Consider the following 17016-nt stretch of genomic DNA (forward strand, 5'->3'; position numbering starts at 1 on the left):
CTTGTTCAAATGTCCTAACACCAGTGGCTAATGATAATAGTATGCTTTGACGAGAGGAGAAATAAACGTTAGCTGAGTAGAAAAATTTTAATTTTTTTTTGTTTTGGTTTTTTTGGTTTTTGTTTTTTTTAATAAAAAAATATTTATTAGCCATTTGAGTATTCTCTTTTTGAGAGACCTGTTCAAAATATTATCCAAGTTTGTATTTGTTTTTTAGTTATTTCTTTTTTTAATAGCTACTATTTATTGAGTGCTATGTTCTTTTTTTTAATTTTATTTTTAATTTTTTAAAAAATTTACATCCAAATTAGTTAGCAGGAGTTAGTTCAGGAGGAGATTCTTTAGTGCCCCTCACCCATTTAGCCCATCTCCCCTCCCACAACCCCTCCAGTAACCCTGTTTGTTCTCCATATTTATGAGTCTCTTCTGTTTTGTCCCCCTCCCTGTTTTTATATTGTTTTTGTTTCCCTTCCCTTATGTTCATCTGTTTTGTCTCTTAAAGTCCTCATATGAGTGAAGTCATATGACTTTTGTCTTTCTCTGACTACTTTCACTTAGTGTAATACCCTCCAGTTCCATCCACGTAGTTGCAAATGGCAAGATTTCATTTTGTTTGATTACCGAGTAATACTCCATTGTATATATATACCACATCTTCTCTATCCATTCATCCATTGATGGATATTTGGGCACTTTCCATACTTTGGCTATTGTTGATAGTGCTGCTATAAACACGGGGGTGCATGAGTCCCTTCGAAACAGCACTCCTGTATCCCTTGGATAAATGCCTAGTAGTGCAATTGTTGGGTCGTAGGGTAGTTCTATTTTTAGTTTTTTGAAGAACCTCCATACTGTTTTCCAGAGTGGCTGCACCAGCTTGCATTCCCAGAAAAATCTAAATTAAAAACCATAAGAGACTCTTAAATACAGAGAACCAACTGAGGATTGATGGGGGGTGGGGGGAGGGGAAAATGGGTGATGGGCGCTGAGGAGGGCACTTGTTGGGATGAGCACTGGGTGTTGTATATAAGCGATGAACCACGGAATCTACCCCAAAAACCAAGAGCACACTTCACACACTGTATGTTAGCCAATTTGACAATAAATTATATTTTTAAAAAATTAAAATGTTTTTCTGTCCTGGTATAAATACTTGCTCTATTTTAGGAGTTTTGAGTGAGGAAAAGGAAAATCTATGGTGTAAAGGCTTTGGTGTTTCTACTGAAAATAATATATTAATCAGCAATACTCTAATAATTAATAGTCATGAAGGAGAAAAACAAACATGGAAGGCATTAGGCCTAAATTGGCTTTTATAGTAAAAAGACAACATTTAAAAATATAATGTACGTATAAATAATGCTAAGAATGTACTTTATTTTTACTTATATTTAATTTAATAAACACATAGCATATTGTGCCAGACAGGCAGTACTCTAAGCACCCTACAAATATTGACGGATTTCATCGTTATAAATACCCTATAAGGTTTCACTATAGACTTAGAGATGAGGAAACAGGAAGGTTAAAAAAAAACTTGCAAAGAATCACACTGATGAAGATCTCAATATACTTTTTCAGTTTAAAAATTAATATAGGGGCACCTGGGTGGCTCATTTGGTTGGGTGTCCGACTTCGGCTCAGTTCATGATCTCGCGGTCCATGAGTTCGAGCCCCGCGTAGGGCTCTGTGCTGACGGCTCAGAGCCTGGAGCCTGCTTAGGATCCAGTGTCTCTCAAAAAGAAATAAACATTAAAAAATTAAAAATAATTGATATATAAAATGTCCCTTTAAAATACAACTAAAGTAAAGTTATCTAGTGTTGTAGAAACAAACACAAAATAGAGAGCGAATAGTAGATTTAGCTATCCTAGTAGCTGGAGTTGCCATAACAAAATACCGTAGACTCACACAGCAGAAATTAATTTTCTCACTGTTCTGGAAGCTGGAAGCCTAAAATCAAAGCGCTAGCATGGTTGGGCTCTCTTCCTGGCTTGCAGTTGGCCACTCTCACTGTGTCTTCATTTGGTGGCGGTCAGTGAGGGAGACAGAGTGAGAGAGTGCTTGCGTTCTGCTGTCTCTCCTTATAAGGGCCATCAGTCCCATCATGAGGGCCCTCTCCTGTGACCTCTTTAACCCTAATTACCTCCCAAAGGCCCAATCTCCAACCACCACCACACTGGAGAGTTGGGGATTGAGCATATGACATTTGGAGGGGATGCAATCCAGTCCATAGTAGGTATTTTGCAAGCGGTAATTTGACACTCCCACAGTGACGTGACCACTGGGCCTCTACCGGGTTCTGCAGCTCCTCCTGAATCAGTAAAGGCCCGATTATTGTGGGTAAAGTTTGTATGTAACTATACAGCTCATGTATTTCTTTTTATAATACTGCATTGAAGAAATTGGGCTTGTATAATTTTTGGATTAGATCTACCAGAGACTATTTACACCCTTCTAGTTTAGGGCTCTGGACTACCAACCGTCACCAGCCCTGGGGCTGGCGAATATGCTTGTGGGCCCCTGGGACAGCTCTCACCCCTTTGTTTCAACTGTGGGCCACCTCTGGCACCTTTGGAATATGGCACCTGAGGATGGTCAGAGTGGTAGTAGATGTCCTTTATCTTCCGTGCCACTGTCTGTGGCACCCAGGACCATCACCCACACCCTCTGTTGGCCCGTGCGAAGGCAGATCTCCAGGGATGACCACTTCTGTCTCCCCCTCAGAATTTTCCAGACTGTTGCTCCATAAGATCAATGACCCTTTCTTTCAATGTCCTCTCTTACGTTCAACTCATGTGGAGATGCCATGCTGTCTTTGGCCAGTGTCAGGGCATGCTGGGAAGAGATGGGAGAACTTTGCATTAGTGGGCTGCTTTTTCACTCCATCCACAGGCGTCTTGTTGGTCCTCCCCACAGGTGGCAAGGTCTGGAAGGCAGAGATGCAGTCCACGTTGAAAGAGACCCCATTCCACAAATGCAGTGATTATGAGTTGCACCATAGGCTAAGACATACCACACACCATCAACTCCAAAAAGTAAATGCAGAACAACTGGAAAATGAAGTCTTGTTTGCATTTCAGCTTCCTGGAAAATGGTTAATTCTTGCATTTGTGGTTATCATCCATGAAGCACAGGAACAACCATTGAACGTCCTTGGAAGCCAGTGTTCACAGGTAGCCCGATGAATGATCAACGTAACAAATAACGATATGATTAAAAATGAGGAAATAGTATTAGGGAACCACAGGAATCAGATGACCAATATCAATATAAACGGGTTCTAAAGAACTGGGCATTGTGAATAGTAACAATGGTGCCATAGTTTTCCTACCACTAGGACATATAAAATTACCCAGAAATAGCACACTGGGCACATTCAGCAATAAAAAAAAAATGTGGGGGATCTAAGATCCAAACCAATAGAGATTGTACCTAGACACTATGAATAACTTCCATGTGCATTGATTAGACAACAAACACATAAATACATACTTTTTCTCTACCCAGTATTCTAAATTTCCATCAATAAATGACTCTACCTTACACAGGGACCATGGATTTTGTAATGCAGTTTTAAGCCAGATTGTTGTTATAAACAGGGGATTCTCAAAAAAAAAAAAAAAATTGCTTGGGGTCTTGCACACCCTCGGTGCAGTCCTGTTTATAGGAAGGCAAATGCTGCATCTGCCCATGGCCCTGAAGCTTGGTGGGGTAGAGAAGGGGGATCACCAGCATCATGATCCATAGAGGCTCCTTTCATCGGTCAGCCTCATTTGGGCTCCATTTCCCAGTCCCTATCTCCTTGCCTGCCAGCTCCGGTGTGGGAATCTTTCTAGTTTTCTGCAGGAAAAAAATGGCTCCATGTCTTTATGCTGCCTCTGTGCACAGCTGAGGCTACAACACCCCCCTCCCCCGCACTGCATCAGTCCTATTAGGCTCCCATAGGCATTCTACCTTCCAAACAACTTAAAAACTGAAGTAGGCAGCTGTTGGCACCTCATCCCAGTGACACAGCAGATTATACAGCAGATATGCGCCCAGCAATCTCTAAACCGTGGGTGGAAATAATAGCGCTCTCTAGAGAAGTATGTTCCTCAAAGTCAGAGTTGACCCGGTCCTGCTATTCTCCTGCGTGGCGGGGCTCAGAACAGCTGCCTGGGATAGTGCCTCGGCGAGGAAACTGAGCTTCATCTGACCTCACTAAAGAATGTTGAAGCATATGACGAAACAGACGAACTAGTTCTGCCGATAGGGGCAAAAGTAGAAGACTTTGATCAAGTATGAAGATCAGAACATCAGAGCAAGCCTGATAAAGAATTAGGAAAGACTGGAGTGTCTAAATACGTGCCCTGTAACCAGTGACACAAAATAAATCCCTGCGGGCTGTTTGCTACAACTAGGAGGTTGTGTAGCCACAGTAGTTTTAATTTTATGTAAAATGGAGTCAAAAATCCTCTGCAGCTCTGTGGGCATTTGTTGGCTACCTGCATGTGTTCCTACCTGTATTATATTTGCTTTACTCAAAAATAAAACCAGCTCATTCTATGTTTATTAACTAGCATGTTCCTGTGGTCTTGATTTCTCTCCCAGTACTTTCAACTGTCTTAATATCCGGGCATGAATAGAAAACATTAGTCATCCTATGATGAACTGAAGGTATCTGGGAGCCCCTATTTAGGGCATGATGAAAAAATTCATTACATTAAAATACCACATTGTTATGGTAAGAATAATAAAAATACAAGAATTAGGAAAGACCTTGTATATTGAGTATATGTGAAGTTACCAAATTGAATATTTTCAAATTTTTAAATTAGAAACGTCAGCTTTCTCACTCTTGTAGCTTTTGTCTAAATTTAAAAAAAATTTTAGGGTTTACTTATTTTGAGAGAGAGAGAGACAGAGACAGAGTTCAAGCAGGGGAGGGGTTAGAAAGAGAGGGAGACACAGAATCCAGAGCAGGCTCCAGGCTCTGAGCTGTCAGCACAGAGCCCAACACAGGGCTCGAACCCATGAACCATCAGATTATGATCCGAACCAAAGTCGAATGCTTAAGGCACAGAGCCAACCAATGGTGGCTATACAAGGCTATACAAGGGTATACAAGGGCTATACAAGGGTGGCTATACAAGTTATACAAGGGTATCCTCGTATAACTTTTTATATAGAATTTTGTTCTTGAAATGTACCACATAATTCTTGATCATGATTCTTTAATGACCCTTTGAAAATCTTGATGGTCATTATCAATGAGAAAATTTTCTTGTACAATTTGAAATGCTTTTAACTATTAAAAATTTTATTTTTCTCATTTTTCTTATTTTATTTTTCTTGAAGTTTATTTATTTATTTTGAGAGAAAGAAAGAGGGCACATGAGCGGGGGAGAGGCAGAGAGAGAGGGAGAGAGAGAATCCCAAGCAGGCTCCATGCTTTCAGTGCAGAGCCCAATGTGGGGCTCGATCTCACAAATTGTGAGATCATGAGCTGAGCTGAAATCAAGAGTTGGATGCTTAATCAACTGAGTCACCCAGGTTTCCCAGCTATGAACAGTTTAAAACACTTTAAATTACAGCTGACCTTGAACAAGGCAGGGGTAAGGGGCTGACTCCCTACACGGTAGAAAATCTGCATGTAACTTTTGACTGCCCCAAAACATAACTACTAACAACCTACTGGTGACCAGAAGCCTCACCAATAACATAGCCAATTAACACATATTTTGAATACTATATGTATTGTATATTGTATTTTTATAATAAGTAAGCTAGAGAAAAGAAAATTTAAGAAAAGCCTAAGGAAGAGAAAATACATTTGCAGTAGTGTCCTGTAAAAAATCACATATAAATGGACTTTTGCACTTCAAGCCCATATTGTTCAAGGGTCTACCGTATATATTTTTCTTTGACTTAATATTTTAAATTTACTTATATTGTATTATTCTGACGTGTCCGTTTTTTTCTTTCAACGTTTCAGTTTTCATAGGAATATATGACAAGAACATACATTGTGCTTAGGAATTCTATTTTTCCATAGTGGTGGCCTAAAATTGGGGCTAATTACCCTCTGAGGAGAAACTAATGTAACTGGATTTAAAGCATTAGAAATTATCTTACACCCATTGATAAGTCAACAAAATAGAGTGGGGATTACCAGAGAAAACTCTGGGAGAAAACCTGAACCCAGAAAAGAAAGGGAGAATATTGGCAACAACATTAAATCTGCCCTAGGGTTGTTTACTGATAGCAGGAAACTTATGTTTATCTTTTTAATTTCATGGGGCAAGAGGAACAGAAGTCGTTTTCCAAGGCCCAACCAAGGTGGAAAGTTTTACCAGATGTGGTCCCAGCTTTGCCCTGGACTTGCAAAGGACCCTACCCTCAGGCTTAGAATGAACCAAAAGTCAACTTGCTGTTTCTGAACCCAACCCTGGAGGATTGCAGGGAAAGTTGCCATAGTGTTGAATGAAGCAGAAAAAATTAAAAATGAATAGAAATATACACACTTAACCCTGAGAATTTATGACCATTGCTCAGTCATTGCAAGGATTCACAGCCCAAGTTCTCGAGACCTGAGTGGGTCAGGAAACCCCACGCCCTAAACGTGCTTTAAGGTAGTGCCCAAATGATAGTGTGAAATAAATTTGGTAGATGGAAAACCAAGTATCTCTGGAGAGAGTACCTTCACCCTATGCCTTAGAGAATCCCAACAAGTAATTTTGCAAAGACTAATGAGTAGCGCAAAGGCAACTGGGCACTTAAGGAAATAAACCCCCATGAATAAGACCTGCAGAAACAAGGGAAAGAATGACATGGTGAATAGGAGTCAGAGAAAGAAATCAGGCTTAAGAATTCCATTTAAAGAGTCACCTGGGTGGCTCAGTCAGTTGGGCATCTGACTCTTGCTATTGGCTCAGGTCGTGATCTCACGGTCGTGAGGTCAGGCTGCACATTGGGCTCCGCACTGAGGGTGGAGCCTGCTTGAGATTGTCTCTGTCTCTGTCTCTCTCTGTTCCTCTGTCTCTCAAAAGAAATAAATAAACATAAAGAAAAAGAATTCAATTTAGTAAATTATTTGGCAGAAGCATCTGTCCCACAGTATGCACAGGAAGCAAATAGATCCGAAGCCTTCTGAGTTTTTGAGGGAATTGTGTAGTTAAGAAAATTAAGACCTTGGACTTAGGGACTAGAGGAAGACGGCGGTGTAGGAGGACGCTGGGCTCACCGCGTCCTGCATATCACTTAGATTCCACCTACACCTGCCTAAATAACCCAGAAAACCGCCAGAAGACTAGCAGAACAGAGTCTCCAGAGCCAAGCGCAGACAAGAGGCCCATGGAAGAGGGTAGGAAGGACGGCGAGGCGGTGCACACTCCACGGACTGGCGGGAGGGAGCCGGGGCGGAGGGGCGGCCCGCCGGCCAAGCAGCCCCCGAGTCTGGCTGGCAAAAGAGGAGGGGCCGGACGAAATGTGTTCCGACAGCAAGCGGGACTTGACATCTGGAAGGTTATAAGCTAACAGCTCTGCTCGGAGAACGGGAGGGTTGGAGGACAATGGGAGGGAGAGTTGCTGAGCCCCAGACGACAGAGCACAGCTTGGCGGGGAACAAAGGCGCTCGCCAGTGCCATCTCCCTCGCCCATCCCCCAGCCAAAATCCCAAAGGGAACCAGTTCCTGCCAGGGAACTTGCTCGCTCCGCGCAAACACCCAACGCTGTGCTTCTGCGGATCCATCCCTCCAGTGGGTCTGACTCCCTCCCGGTGCCGAAGGGCCCCTCCCGAAGCAGATCTCCGAAGGAAAAGCGAGCTGAGCCTGACCATCCCAGCCCCATGCACCTTGCCGATCCACCCCAGCTAATATGCCAGATCCCCAGCACCACAAGCCTGGCAGTGTGCAAGTAGCCCAGACGGGCCACGCCACCCCACAGTGAATCGCGCCCCTAGGAGAGGGGAAGAGAAGGCACACACCAGTCTGACTGTGGCCCCAGTGGTGGGCTGGGGGCAGACATCAGGTCTGACTGCGGCCCTGCCCACCAACGCGAGTTATTCAAGACAGCATGGGGGAAATGCCCTGGAGGTCCGCACCACTCCAGGAACTATCCAAAATGACCAAACGGAAGAATTCCTCTCAAAAGAATCTCCAGGAAATAACAACAGCTAATGAACTGATCAAAAAGGATTTAAACAATATAACAGAAAGTGAATTTAGAATAATAGTCATAAAATTAATTGCTGGGCTTGAAAACAGTATAGAGGACAGCAGAGAATCTATTGCTACAGAGATCAAGGGACTAAGGAATAGTCAGGAGGAGCTAAAAAATGCGATAAACGAGCTGCAAAATAAAATGGAAATGACCACGGCTCGGATTGAAGAGGCAGAGGAGAGAATAGGTGAACTAGAAGATAAAATTATGGAAAAAGAAGAAGCTGAGAAAAAGAGAGATAAAAAAAATCCAGGAGTATGAGGGGAAAATTAGAGAACTAAGTGATGCACTAAAGGGAAATAATATATGCATAATTGGTATTCCAGAGGAGGAAGAGAGAGGGAAAGGTGCTGAAGGTGTACTTGAAGAAATCATAGCTGAGAACTTCCCGGATCTAAGGAAGGAAAAAGGCATTGAAATCCAAGAGGCACAGAGAACTCCCTTCAGACGTAACTTGAATCGATCTTCTGCACGACATATCATAGTGAAACTGGCAAAATACAAGGATAAAGAGAAAATTCTGAAAGCAGCGAGGGATAAATGTGCTCTAACATATAAAGGGAGACCTATAAGACTCGTGACCGATCTCTCCTCTGAAACTTGGCAGGACAGAAAGGAATGGCAGGAGATCTTCAATGTGATGAACAGGAAAAATATGCAGCCAAGAATCCTTTATCCAGCAAGTCTGTCATTTAGAATAGAAGGAGAGATAAAGGTCTTCCCAAGCAAACAAAAACTGAAGGAATTCGTCACCACTAAACCAGCCCTACAAGAGATCCTAAGGGGGATCCTGTGAGACAAAGTACCAGAGACATCGCTACAAGCATAAAACATACAGACATCACAATGACTCTAAACCCGTATCTTTCTATAACACTGAATGTAAAAACTAGAACAAGCAATCCTAAAATTCATATGGAACCACAAAAGGCCCCGAATAGCCAAAGTAATTTTGAAGAAGAAGACCAAAGCAGGAGGCATCACAATCCCAGACTTTAGTCTCTACTACAAAGCTGTCATCATCAAGACAGCATGATATTGGCACAAAAACAGACACATAGACCAATGGAATAGAATAGAAACCCCAGAACTAGACCCACAAACATATGGCCAACTAATCTTTGACAAAGCAGGAAAGAATATCCAATGGAAAAAAGACAGTCTCTTTAACAAATGGTGCTGGGAGAACTGGACAGCAACATGCAGAAGGTTGAAACTAGACCACTTTCTCACACCATTCACAAAAATAAACTCAAAATGGATAAAGGACCTGAAGGTGAGACAGGAAACCATCAAAACCCTAGAGGAGAAAGCAGGAAAAGACCTCTCTGACCTCGGCCGTAGCAATCTCTTACTTGACACATCCCCAAAGGCAAGGGACTTAAAAGCAAAAATGAACTACTGCGACCTTATGAAGATAAAAAGCTTCTGCACAGCAAAGGAAACAACCAACAAAACTAAAAGGCAACCAACGGAATGGGAAAAGATATTTGCAAATGACATATCGGACAAAGGGCTAGTATCCAAAATCTATAAAGAGCTCACCAAACTCCACACCCGAAAAACAAATAACCCAGTGAAGAAATGGGCAGAAAACATGAATAGACACTTCTCTAAAGAAGACATCCGGATGGCCAACAGGCACATGAAAAGATGCTCAACGTCGCTCCTCATCACGGAAATACAAATCAAAACCACACTTAGATATCACCTCACGCCAGTCAGAGTGGCCAAAATGGACAAATCAGGAGACTATAGATGCTGGAGAGGATGTGGAGAAACGGGAACCCTCTTGCACTGTTGGTGGGAATGCAAATTGGTGCAGCCGCTCTGGAAAGCAGTGTGGAGGTTCCTCAGAAAATTAAAAATAGATCTACCCTATGACCCAGCAGTAGCACTGATAGGCATTTACCCAAGGGATACAGGAGTACTGATGCATAGGGGCACTTGTACCCCAATGTTTATAGCAGCACTCTCAACAATAGCCAAATTATGGAAAGAGCCTAAGTGTCCATCAACTGATGAATGGATAAAGAAATTGTGGTTTATATACACAATGGAGTACTACGTGGCAATGAGAAAAAATGAAATAATGGCCTTTTGTAGCAACGTGGATGGAACTGGAGAGTGTGATGCTAAGTGAAATAAGCCATACAGAGAAAGACAGATACCATATGTTTTCACTCTTATGTGGATCCTGAGAAACTTAACAGAAACCCATGGGGGAGGGGAAGGAAGAAAAAAAAAAAAAGAGGTTAGAGTGGGAGAGAGCCAAAGCATAAGAGACTCTTAAAAACTGAGAACAAACTGAGGGTTGATGGGGGGTGGGAGGGAGGGGAGGGTGGGTGATGGGTATTGAGGAGGGCACCTTTTGGGATGTGCACTGGGTGTTGTATGGAAACCAATTTGACAATAAGTTTCATATATTGAATAAATAAATAAAATGCTGTCATTATATACTTAAAAAAATAAATAAACCATTTTGAGTTTATTTAAAAAAAAAAAAAGATCTTGGACTTAGAAAAACTTTGGCTGTTCAAGCCTTTGGGTGCCCCAGATTTCATGGGCAGTAAGTGGGCTGCAAAAGCTGTACGTGTCAAAGAGAACAGAGCCCCCGACCTCCATTCACGGCCATTCTGAAGTGACCAGGGAGATAAACGAATAAAAAGCAACCTCCCTGGGGCAGATCCACAATACTAGTGACCAATGGTGTTGGCTGTAATGAGACTTACAATATAGGAATCAGGGGGAGAGCAGAGCATACGGAATTCCTAAATCCTTACTGATATTCTGTAGATAGACATGTTTGGGCCGGCAGGGCTCCAAGTGCTGTGGAAGATAATTTAACAATGAATCTTGTTCCAGTGCCAGTTTAGATATTTATAAATTGGTCAGATAGAGAGTCTAGAACACTGCTGTGAGGAAGGGTTCCACAAATCTTTTTGAGGTATATGTTCTTAATTGTTCCCACTTGGGGTGAATCAGGCTTCTTTGTCTCTATGCCATCTTCTGCCAAATATTATATGACTGCTTTTACATGGTAGACCCAACTAGACTCCTAGCTTCCATGGACTGGGAGAAATATAGATTTTACTTTTCTGATTTTTTTTAAAAAACAACTGTGAAAACAGGGTTAAGAGAGGAAATTTACATTTCTACACAAATTTTAGGATAAGTTTCTTTTTTTTTTTTTTTTTTTTTTTTAAGAGAGAGAGGGTGTGCAAGCAGGGGAGGGGCATAGGGAGAGGGACAGAGAGAATCTTAAGCCAGCTCCTTGCCCAGCAGAGTCCAACATGAGGCTCAATCTCAGACTGTGAGATCATGACCTGAGTTGAAATCAAGAGTGGGACTCTTTTTTTTTTTTTTTAATTTTTTTTTTAACGTTTATTTATTTTTGAGACAGAGAGAGACAGAGCATGAACAGGGGAGGGGCAGAGAGAGAGGGAGACACAGAATCTGAAACAGGCTCCAGGCTCCGAGCTGTCAGCCCAGAGCCCGACGCGGGGCTCGAACTCACGGACTGCGAGATTGTGACCTGAGCCGAAGTCGGCCGCTTAACCGACTGAGCCACCCAGGCGCCCCAAGAGTGGGACTCTTAACAGACTGAGTGCCACCCAGGCACTTCTAGGATCAGTTTCTTAAAATCCCTGCTGGGACTATAGATTGATGTGTGGAGAATTGATATCTTAATATTATTGGCTTTTTGAAGACATGAAACTTAGTTTTACAATTCCTTAATTTCTAATTCATAACATTTACTTAGGTCTATAATTTCTCTCAGTAAAGTTTTATAATTTTTGTAGAGTTCTTGACATGGTTTAAAGACTGTGTCTCGGGGCGCCTGGGTGGCGCAGTCGGTTAAGCGTCCGACTTCAGCCAGGTCACGATCTCGCGGTCCGTGAGTTCGAGCCCCGCGTCAGGCTCTGGGCTGATGGCTCGGAGCCTGGAGCCTGTTTCCGATTCTGTGTCTCCCTCTCTCTCTGCCCCTCCCCCGTTCATGCTCTGTCTCTCTCTGTCCCAAAAATAAATAAAAAATGTTGGAAAAAAAAAAAAAAAAAAAAAAAGACTGTGTCTCTAAATATTTCACGTTTTTGGACGCTATTGGAAACAGTTGTTTTTAAATTTCATTTTCTAGGGGCGCCTGGGTGGCTCAGTCGGTTAAGCGTCCGACTTCAGCTCAGGTCACGATCTCGCGGTCCGTGAGTTTGAGCCCCGCATCGGGCTCTGGGCTGATGGCTCAGAGCCTGGAGCCTGCTTCCGATTCTGTGTCTCCCTCTCTCTCTGACCCTCCCCCATTCATGCTCTGTCTCTCTCTGTCTCAAAAATAAATAAAACGTTAAAAAAAAAAAAAGTTTAAAATTTCATTTTCTAACTGTGTATTGTTAATATATCAAAGTAAAATTGTTGTTTGTGTATTAACATTGTGTCCTGTGACCTTACTAAATTCCCTTATTAGCTCTGGTAGATTATTTTCTAGGTACATAATCATGCCATCTGCCAATAAAGACAACTTTACTTCTACCTTTCCAGTTCATTGACTTTCATTTCTTTTTCTTCCCTATTGAACTGGCTAAAACCTCCAAATGACTGTTGAATAGAAGGGGTAGATATCCATGACTTGTCCTTAGGTAGAAAACATTGAGCCTGTCACTGTTGAATATGATGAAATTTGTAGGTTTATGGAAGATGCCCTTAATTAGATTAAGAAATTTCCCTTCTCTTCTTAGTTTGCTGAGATTAAAAAAAAATCACATTTATTTATTTTTGATAGAGAGAGAGAGAGCACAAGTGGAGGAGGGACAGAGAGAGAAGGGGACACAGAATCCGAAGCAGGCTCCAGGCTCCAAGCTGTCAGCACAGAGCCCAACGCGGGGCTCGAACTCACAAACCCTGAGATCGTGACCTGAGCCGAAGTCAGACGCTTAACAGACTGAGCCACCCAGGCGCCCCAGTTTGCTGAGATTTTAACATGAATTTCTGTTGGACTTTATCAAATGCTCATTCTGCATCTACTGAAATGATAATGTGGTTTTCTTTCTTATTTTATGAGTATGTGAATTACATTGATTTTTGGATGTTAAACCAACCTTTTACTCCTTGGAAAAAACTTATTTGATCATGATGTACCATAAATCTTTTATATACTGTGGGATTTGCTTTGCTAAAATTTTAAGGATGTTTGTGTCTATGTTTATGAGGGATATTGGTTTATAGTCCTCTTTTCTTGGGATGTCTTTAGCCTCATAAAGTAAGTTTGCAAGTATCTTTACCTTCCGAACAAGTTTGTGTAGGATTGGTATAATTTCTTCCTTAAATGTTAGACTTTACCAGTGAAGAAGCCATCTGAGCATGAAATATTCTCCTTGAAAAGATTTTTAATTAAAATTTCCATTTTTTATTTAAAATTTTTTTAATGTTTACTCATTTTTGAGAGAGAGAGAGAGAGAGAACGTGAGTGGGGAGGGGGCAGAGAGAGAGGGAACCGCAGAATCCAAAGCAGGCTCCAGGCTCCGAGCTGTCAGCACAGAGCCCGACGCAGGGCTCAAACCCACGAACCATGAGATCATGACCTGAGCTGAAGTCGATGCTTAACCGGCTGAGCCACCCAGGCGCCCCTAAAAATTCCATTTCTTCAATTAATAGAGGTCTATTCAAGTTTTCTATTCTTATTGGGTCAGACTTTGTAATTAATATCTTCAAGTTAATTTGCTCATTTCATCTAATTTGTTAAATTATTGGTATAAAGTTAAGTTTATTGGTATAAAGTTGATATTCTCTTATTGTTCTTTTATACATTCTTTTTAAAATGTTTCTTTTTAAAATATATTTTAGAGAGACAGAGCGAGTGGAGAAGGGGCAGAGAGAGAGGGTGACAGAGGATCTGAAGCAGACTCTGTGCTTACAGCAGAGAGCCCCATGTGGGGGCTTGAACTCACAAACCATGAAATCATGACATGAGCAGAAGTCAGACGTCTAACTGACTGAGCCACTGAGGGGGCTCTTATTGCTTATTTTAATGACCGGGCTTTGTAGTGAGTGATGTATTCTATTGCACTGTTAATACTGGTGATTTTTGTCTTTTCTCTGTATTCTTTACCAGCCAAATGGAAGTTCATCAATTGTTTTTTAAAGACCTAACTTCTGGTTTCATTGGTTTTCTCTTATTTTTCTGTTTTCCGTTTCAATGATTTTTTACATTTATCTTCATTTTTTTCTCTCTTCTATTTGATTTTCATGACCTCATTACTTTGGAAAAGCACAGGCAGGCCATTTTGTAAAAATGTCCCTCAAATTACTTTTTTTCTGGTGCTCCCTCATAATTCGATCCAGATTATGCAATGTTTGGCAGAAATACCCCAGGAACCTCATGTCCATTACTGAGAATGTTAATTTTGACCAGTTGGCTGAATTAGTGTCTTTACTATAAAGTTACTTGTGAGGAAGTTATTGTAATGTGTCTTGTGAGGAAAATTTGGAGACTATATACTTCTCTTATTTCTCATCAGGCTTTCCCTCACTCACCAATTGCAGAATCCATTGAGGATTCTTGCCTGAAAGTATCGTTACAATGAGGGCTGCCAAATGCTGATTTTCTAGTTAAATCGTTCCTTGCACAGGTATTCATTGGAATTCTGCTGTAAAAAAAAAAAAAGGAATTTTCTTTCCCATTTTTTTATTTATACCAGCATGCACTCAAGTTTCCACTTTTTTCCTATGTATTATAATCCATTGCCATTATTTTTTTTCTTTTTTCTTTTTCTTTTTAATTTTTTTTTTAACGTTTAATTATTTTTGAGACAGAGAGAGACAGAGCATGAACGGGGGAGGGGCAGAGAGAGAGGGAGACACGGAATCGGAAGCAGGCTCCAGGCTCTGAGCCATCAGCCCAGAGCCCAACGCGGGGCTCGAACTCACAGGCCGCGAGATCGTGACCTGAGCCGAAGTCGGACGCTTAACCGACTGAGCCACCCAGGCGCCCCCATTATTTTTTTTTTTCTAATTGTCCCAGATTTGGTCAAAGGGAGCTTGTTCAAGCTGGTTTCTGAGTCCTTTTGACAGGTTGCCATCATTTTTTGAGCATTTATTTTCTGAACCCATTAATTTCGGATACTACAAGACGTCTCAGGGTCATCTTCTATTTTCCCTGCCCCAGCACTAGTATCGGCCTTTTTCTCCAAGGAACTGGGATTTATTTTATTGGACGATGATATTTAGAAATCTAGTTCTGGAGTCTCATTGCACCTAGGATTTCTGAGCAGACAGATCTAATGTATATTTAATGTACGACGTGTAGAAGACCCTCAGCAAACATGAGTGAGGGATGGGAAAGTAGACAGATTATGATAACAAGGAGTGGAAGAGGAATGTACATTGCACTTGAACTTGCACACAAATCTCTGGTAGGGCAAAAGCATCTCTTGTTGACCTCCCTCACTCCACATATTACCAGGCCTGGATGTGAACTTGGTGCCCTATGTTTTTCATTATTGATACTTGTAGGCCAATCTCCCTCCTCCCTCACCACAAAGCCCTTTCCTTCGAATCTCATGCCATCAGAGTACATCACCTGCTACCTTCTTTCCTGCCGTCATCTTTAGATGTCTGGGCCACTCCAAGCTCAATGGTTGCAGTCTCGATTCACGAGCACTCACACCAACTCGCCCACTAATTTTACTAAATTTCTCCAGTCTTTTCCTTCTCTTCCTCTCCCCAAATGTATAACACCTCCTCACATACTTCATACTTGCGATGACCTTGCTTTCTATGTCGATAAAAAAGTAGAAGGAAATTTGCAGAAGTTGCCACCGTGGCATCCCACACACTTCTGCAGATGAACCTTTATATGCTACTTTCCTTCCTATTAACTATGGATGACCTGCTCTATCTACTTCTATCTAAGGCCAGGCTCTCCATTTGTGCACTAATAACAGCTAAAACTTCCTGAGCCCTTCCTATGTGATTGGCACTATTCTAAACCCTTTACGTTTATTAACTTACTTCTCGCAGCATCCTATGTATCACCACTTCACAGATGGAAAGGCACTTTATAGATAGATAAATAAGGTACACAGGCAAGGAATTTTCCTGAAGTCACACAGTTGTTAAATGGCGGGAGTTTGATTTGAGCGCAGGCAGGTTGTCTCCATAATTCATGCTCTTGACCACTAATTATACCACTTTTCCGGATGGAGTCAATTACCTCTCGCCTCCTCAAGAGCTAGAAATCTTCCCTTCTTTCTCCTGCATCATACCCATCAGCGTATACCATGATCTACTTCTCTCCATATTTTAAAATGGCATGTTTCTTAAGCTCACAGTATGTTCCAACGAACATTTCTCTGCCCAAACTTTTCTGCAAAACGTCTCAAAAAAGTTGTCTGTATTCACCTGCATTGGCCATCTTTAATCTCTCTTGTCTGAGTCGCTTTTTGGCCTCTTAACTTAGGCTTTGACTCACAACCACGGTACTGAAAGAGCTTTGCTCAAGGCCACCAATGATGTCCATATCGTAAACCTTAATGCTGAATCTGTCTTCCTCTTGCTTTCATCACTTGGGTTCATTGACACATATTCTCTTATTGATGACTCCCACATATACATCTCAAGCCTAGACCCCCGCTTCAGAATTCCAGATTTGTATTTTTGACTACTTATACAACATCTCTACTTTGATGCCCAAAAGGCATCTCAAACTTACATATAGGAACACAAACTCCTGACCTTTCTGTTACAGAAGTCTTCCCCAAGGGAGTTAAGGTTTAGTAAGTGCAACCTCCCCGCTTTCTGTCGCTCAGGCTAAAACTCTTAGTGTCA

General features: G+C 41.7%; 1 protein-coding gene across 2 annotated transcripts in view; it reads right to left on the bottom strand.

The window, feature by feature from the left end:
- Positions 1-1763: 1763 nt before the first annotated feature.
- The window catches only part of CD55 (CD55 molecule (Cromer blood group)), a 49284-nt gene continuing 34031 nt past the window's right edge, over positions 1764-17016 (bottom strand). The window contains exon 9 of one of the 2 annotated variants that reach the window (XM_042926382.1): positions 1764-2838. In XM_042926382.1, the coding sequence (XP_042782316.1) occupies positions 2795-2838 (44 nt within the window). In that variant the 3' untranslated portion in view covers positions 1764-2794. The other variant, XM_042926379.1, reaches the window with a different exon arrangement.

This window comes from Panthera leo, chromosome F3 (assembly GCF_018350215.1).
Source record: "Panthera leo isolate Ple1 chromosome F3, P.leo_Ple1_pat1.1, whole genome shotgun sequence".
Lineage (NCBI taxonomy): Eukaryota > Metazoa > Chordata > Mammalia > Carnivora > Felidae > Panthera > Panthera leo.